Source organism: Osmerus eperlanus, chromosome 3 (assembly GCF_963692335.1).
Source record: "Osmerus eperlanus chromosome 3, fOsmEpe2.1, whole genome shotgun sequence".
NCBI lineage: Eukaryota > Metazoa > Chordata > Actinopteri > Osmeriformes > Osmeridae > Osmerus > Osmerus eperlanus.
This window is the reverse complement of record NC_085020.1, coordinates 10,745,065-10,751,746: the sequence shown is the minus strand read 5'-3', so window position 1 is coordinate 10,751,746 and position 6,682 is coordinate 10,745,065. Positions and strand designations below refer to the sequence as shown.

The 6,682-nt window shown below is 44.1% G+C and overlaps 1 protein-coding gene across 1 annotated transcript; it reads left to right on the top strand.

Annotated features, from left to right (window-relative positions):
* The first annotated feature begins 58 nt into the window (after nt 1–58).
* chaf1b (chromatin assembly factor 1, subunit B) lies at nt 59–6,359 on the top strand. The gene is made up of 14 exons (XM_062457193.1): nt 59–836; nt 1,066–1,192; nt 1,402–1,534; nt 1,652–1,772; nt 1,865–1,968; nt 2,072–2,168; nt 2,401–2,485; nt 2,570–2,663; nt 2,786–2,855; nt 2,975–3,066; nt 3,185–3,344; nt 3,557–4,150; nt 5,015–5,103; nt 5,468–6,359. Exons 2-14 carry the CDS (start codon nt 1,067–1,069, stop codon nt 5,545–5,547), a joined length of 1,845 nt encoding a protein of 614 aa, XP_062313177.1. The 5' UTR covers nt 59–836; nt 1,066; the 3' UTR covers nt 5,548–6,359.
* Nucleotides 6,360–6,682: the final 323 nt, after the last annotated feature.

Genomic DNA, 6,682 nt, shown 5'->3' with positions numbered 1-6,682 from the left:
GCCCCTGTTCTTGAGACATCATGTCATACCAGCATCAATCAATCAATGCCTGTGATGCAGTCGGCGATTAAGATTTCGGTAAGACATACACGGATTCCTGGAACTATACATGCAGTACCTGTGATGCAGCTGATGACAGTGGCTTCTTCCCCTATATAATAAATCACAATTGAAATTGTTCAACCACCACATCATCTAGTCACTTTCTCACACAATTTCTCATTCATTTGACCAAATTGCCAATGCTCTGGTTACCAGAATCTGGTACATTGTTCATTTACACCAGGATTTAAAGAAAGTCTCAGGTCATGGGATGTATGAGTGGTTATTTACAAAAAATACAATGCCTGCTTTTGAATATTAAGCTAAATTGTTAAGTTTGGTGTTTTTATGCAAAAAAAAGAGATTTAACTTATTTTTCATTTGTACTTAAGTTGTATGTACTTACGTGTATTTTATTTTTCTACTTTGATCTCTGAGTTTCTTCTGCTTCAGAAATGTAATTCTGTTGAAAGTTTAAATTCCATTATTCTAAACCACACCTCTGGACAGATACAAATTGTGAGTTAACTCATGACAAATCAGACTAGCAGCTTTTTTCTTCGATATGAGTGGACAAAACTCCGGCCACCCGGAAGACAGCGGTTTCCAAAATATGCGTCTCTTGCGTTGTCCAATCGTAGCAAGTGAGCGCATACTTGTCACTAGCGGAAGTTTTGGGTGAATTGTACGCGGGAAATTGAGTGGTCTAGCTACCAGCTGCCTTACTCGGTGGTGTGTACTGTCAGCGAAGGACGAAGAACAATTAAGCAGTAGCGAAAGTACGGGATTCACAGGTACTGGTAGCCTAAACGTGTATATTTCTTACTCCTGTCAAATGCAGTTATTTATTTGAGGCACGTACAGTACGCACTCGACGGTGAAGATAGTTTCTGTAGAGCTAGCTAGGTGGATGGTGAAATGACTAGCTACAGTAGCTATTAGCTGTGGACAAACAGCCAACGCGACTGATTAGGGTTGCTACAAAGCCAAATATTTAAATGTGTCTTTCTGGACTTATTTTAGAATGAAGGTGATTACGTGTGAAATCGCGTGGCACAACAAGGAGCCGGTCTACAGTCTTGACTTTCAACACAGCTCAGAGGGACGCATAAACCGGCTGGCCACCGCTGGAGTGGACACCACTGTTAGAGTAAGTAACCCCTATCTCCCATTCACTTCATGCACACACTCACATTCCCTGGCTTTAATATATCACCTGTCGACCTTCTCAATCACAAATTCCCAGTCCTGTAAATAACACACCAGTATATGAACAATAACCAGGACTCTTCTTTCTCATGGATGTATTTTGGCTAGCATAATTGCAATAACGAGATGTCTCTTTCTGTGGTCATTCAGCTGTGGCGTGTTGAGACTGGTCCTGATGGGCGGGCGGTTGTAGACTTTTTGTCAAACCTGGCCAGACACACCAAGGCTGTCAACGTGGTCCGCTTCAGCCCCAATGGAGAGCTTCTGGCTTCAGGAGGAGACGGTATATTTATAAGATCAGTGACGTGATGCTGCAAAAGTTTACAGCATTGTCTCCTTGTGTGTCTACAATAAAATCTGTGTGTGTCTACCTTCCTCCTTGCTTGTTTTGTGTTTGCAGACGCAGCTATCCTGCTGTGGAAACTCAATGACAGTAAAGAATCAGAACAGCCTCCATGCTTCCAGGAGGAGGAGGATGCTCAGCTTAACAAGGAGTGCTGGACTGTGGTCAAGACCCTGCGGTGAGCTTTTGCCTTGCCAAAACCAGCCTTTATGGTATAGCATAGTTTAGATAAGCCTACTGACGTGTGTGTGTGTGTGTTTGTGTGTTTAGGGGCCACATAGAAGATGTGTACGACATCTCCTGGACCAGAGACTCAAACCACCTGGTGTCTGGATCTGTGGACAACACTGCTATCATGTGGGATGTCAACAAAGGTGTGTGTGTGTGTGTGTCCCTCTCTCTCTCTTTGTATCTCTCTTTGTCTCTTTCTCCGGTCTGAGTCTGTGTGTGAATGTTAACAAGCCTGTTGTATTCCAGGTCAGAAGCTTTGCATCTTTAATGACCATAAGAGCTATGTTCAGGGAGTGGCCTGGGATCCCCTGGGCCAGTATGTAGCTACGCTAAGCTGTGACAGGTAGGTCAAGCTGTTTTCACCATGTTCTTTTTTCCTTGTGCGATTCTCATTGTTGCCTCCTCTATTTACTTGTATATTTGCCAGTACCACCAACATTAAAAATTGTGAATTTGCATGGAAGTTCTGTCCTCTTCAACAAACAAAGTATATTACCTGACGAAATACTGTTTTTTTCCTTTTTTTCCCTTCTCACCCTGACTCTCCGACCTCCCTTTCTCTCTCCCTTTATCAGAGTGATGCGCGTGTACAGTACCCAGACCAGAAAGAAGGTCTTTGGTGTCAGTAAGATGAGCTCTGGAGCAGCTGGAGAAGGAGAGGTCTGTTATGAGGACACAGTGACGTAGTACAAAGTCCCTATTCTGTCGTATACAGAATATTAATCACATACTATCTCTGCCCAGGTGAAAAACTACAGAATGTTCCATGATGACAGTATGAGGTCATTCTTTAGACGCCTCACCTTTACTCCAGACGGATCCTTCCTGCTCGCCCCAGGTACAAACTCAGAATACATTTTTCCGACCAGTTACCTTAAACAGGAAGTAATGGCGTTCTGTGGTGTCACAGGCTAGGATTAAGAGAAACTGATTAATCTTACCCTCGTCTCTTCCTGTCAGCGGGGTGTGTGGAGGCGGGGGACAATGTGACCAACACCACCTATGTCTTCTCTAGGAAGAGCCTCAAGAGGTAAACACAGCTAGTGTATCCATCACTTACATTCATCCATCCACTTCCAAGGTCGTCTGTAGTGACAACTCAGCATGAGCATGCTGTACTGACAGTCTGAACGTGGATCTGTATTCCAGGCCTATAGCTCACCTGCCCTGCCCTGCCAAGGCCACCCTGGCTGTCCGCTGCTGTCCTGTGTACTTTGAACTGAGGACCAAGAAGGGAGAGGGTAGGGAAATGCATGTTAACATGACACACTCACACACACTTGTGAAAACCGCATCCCAGACCTAAAAAGGTTAATCTCCTTCATTAGTATTCCATTTCTCTCTCCCTCTCCCATGCAGATGGCTCTCAGCAGCCTCTTCCCAACACATTCCAGTTGCCATACCGACTGGTGTTCGCCGTGGCGTCTGAGGATAGTATCTTCCTGTACGACACGCAGCAGACGCTCCCTTTTGGCCTGATCTCTAACATCCACTACCACACTCTCAGTGACCTCACCTGGTAATGCACACATACACACACACGGTCATATGCCAGCTACTTCAACTGGTAATATACACACACATGCATGAACTGTTAATTAATAAAGGAACTGTTTCCAGTGGTGGAATAGAACATTCCCAACATTTTCTAATCGTCATCATCACTGATTCAGTCACATTACATTGTTCCATCCTGGGATAGTGAAGATGGTTGTTCTATGCCCTGTCCAGGTCTGGAGATGGTTCCTTCCTGGCGGTGTCATCTACGGACGGCTACTGCTCTTTTCTGTCCTTCTCCCCTGGAGAGCTGGGCACCCCTCTAAAAGAGCCCCCTGCCCTGGAGGTCATTGCCCCAGGAAACGGCTTGGAGAAAAAGGGCAAGAAGGCAGCAGTAGCAGGCAGGATGATGGTGTCCCCCATACCCCACAGCACAGAAGCAACCCCCCAGGCCACTGCTCCTGCATGTGTAGCTCTCCCCTCCAGCCCCATCACACCTCTCTCCTCCCTGGCCTTCCCCCCTGCTCCCCAGGCTGGTGGAGAGAAGAACATCCAGATTGCCAAGACCAAGGCCCAGCCTCGTAGGATCACCCTCAGTACCCTCGAGGCCTGGAGTAAACCTGCCACCCCCAAACCCCAGACCACTGCCCCCGAGAGAGGCAGCCCCAGCACTCCCTCGACACCCCAGATTTGCCTCACCCCGACCAGCTTGTCCACAGCCCAGCCCCGTCTCCACCCCCTCACCCCCTCCACCCCCAAGCTCAGTAGCAGCAGCACTGCAGGGCCCAGCACCCCAAAGACCACCACCCCGAAAGGGCCCACCCCCAGGTAAGAGCTGTGTGCAATCGCAGGCAGATGTAAGATGGTATACGTATATAGTTGAGATGGCTAGGTTTTTACGTCATTGAGTCATGCCTCTAATTAAATGCCTTTCTCCATACTACAATATTTACTTGATAATAGTCAATACCACCGTGGCAAATGAAATCAAAGATCAAATTCCTGCTCACTCGTGTTATTTACAGTAAGTGTGTGGTATAATGGGACCCAACTTAACCAAAAGAGAATGCTCCACAGCACTGTCCAGTTTATTAACAATTAGCTGCTTCTCAAAACACTTCAAAACCCCTAGCAGTTTTGTGCTGAGAGAAATAATCCTGAATATTTTAGCTTTGACTACACTCCGCTGCTGTAGATTGCATCTTTAGCTTGCTCAGGCTAAATGGGGGTCAGTGACTGGTGGGTTACCCCCTAACAATGCTCAAGTTTCAGAATCTGAGACAGCCATATCAGAGCAAAAATCATGTAGCATACTAGTGGCATACCTCAGGTTTGTAGGCTAATATCCTTTTCATCCAAGTTTCTGTCCCTTTTTGTGGTTTTGATTGTATTCGAAAGTACACATCGTCTGTGTATATGTTTACAATCTGAGTGTGAAGGTAATGAGTAAGGGAGAGAAATGGGATGTTAAGATGAACCTTACTGTTTACATGACTATTAGTCTTTTTCCATTTCCTGAAGACTAGACCTATTCCTTCATTGACAAACTTGGAACTTCATACTTTCAAGTTGTTTAGTACCACTTTCTCCCTTCTGTTGGGTTGGAATGCACTCTATAGAAATGGGACACAAGATGTTGGATACACAAAAAAACACTTCAAGGGTAAACTCACTGTCACAACCTGTTTTCAGACGGATATCCCTGACTCCTGTGGTGACTTGCTCTCCAGCCGCCAGTCAGCAATTCAGCGCACTCACCTCCACTGAGAAAGCCAAACACGGTCAGTATCTCCCTCTAGAAACACAGGGGTTGGCCCAGAACTTTAAGACAAGGGCCAAGATAGGTGTAGAACAATCACTTAAGTTGTGTCAGTGTTTTCTCTGTTATAAGAAAGAACTAACTACTATGCATAGTTTTTGCATTTGGCAACGTATATATGAAATAAATGTAACTGCGGTCATTGTAACTAGAAAGGATAAGACGTAATTAGAAATAGAAAATGAATTGCTCAGAATGAATGTTTCATGTGCTTTGGACATGGACGGCATAATTAAGCTCTGGCATAATTATTTGTTCATGTTGTCACAAAGTTATGCTCGGTCTGATATATGCCTTCACTAAGTTCTATTCTGTCTCTCCTTCAGAACGTCCCTCTCCCCCCACAGACCCTGTGTTCCTGCCCCCCGACTCCAAACGCCCCAAGACCAGCACCCCCCAGCATTAAGACCATTTCCCCTTCCACCTGCAGGGACCCCTTATGACCAACATGAGTACAGGACAGCAACAATACTGGTGTCAGCAGTCTACACGCACACACACTGAGCCAAGTTTGCCGTCTTCCTTTAACTGTAACACATTCATTTACCCCCCCCACACACACTCTAACACACACACACATACACAACAATCCAGGTTAACATTTTGTATTTTCTAACTCAGTAAAACAGAAACATCTCCCTTTGAAGCCCATTTGGATGTCAGTGTGTTGCCAGATGGCTGTTACTAACACGTAATGCCACCTCACTACACACTTGTCTGACTACAATCTGAAGGGCAGCACCTCACTTCAGCTGTATAGAAACTGCCACTGGTAACGATGCCTTATCATTCTGAACTGTTTTATAGGTAATTGTGGATTATACTGTGGATTTGTATAACAATTCAATATAGGAATGCTTGTGAAAACAAATGTGCTGTCTCATTTGTTCATATTTTATATGTACCAGTTTCATAAGAAAATATTTTATTGAATGGCAAGACAATGGTGTACAGAGTATATCATTTTGGCTTTGTAGCCTACTGCCTTTGAGAATGATTTATGCTATAAATTCAAAGCCTCCCTTTTGAGTATTGATGCAGATGTAGGATTGCAAGGCTTTGGAATTATTTATCTGATCATATACAAAGGAGTATATTTTAAAAAAATATTCAGAATGTTAGCAGGATCATTTAAGGATGATCAAAGTTCATTGAGCTGAGGTCTCTTTGTCATTACTAGTCTTATCTAACAATCAGTTTGATGGGAGCACAATGAAATGTCATCAGACATATTGGTGTAATTGGGTTTACTAGAGGTTTACATTCTTATAACAAGTCTCAGTGTATAGCATATTTCTTTCAATTAAAACACAAGGATTTCATGCAAGTTATGTTAAAAGAACACTAGGAAGTGATACTGGATCATGTACAAAGAGAAGAGGAGTTGATAATAGACTTTATATTGTATTTCCTAGTAGTCAACTTGACAGAAGACTGCACCATCAAGTGAGACAAAACTGACATCAACAACCGATCTTGATAATGTGGGTTAAAAAAAAAAGTCTGACTGGCAGTTTCAACGTCCAATCAGAAAGTCGTTT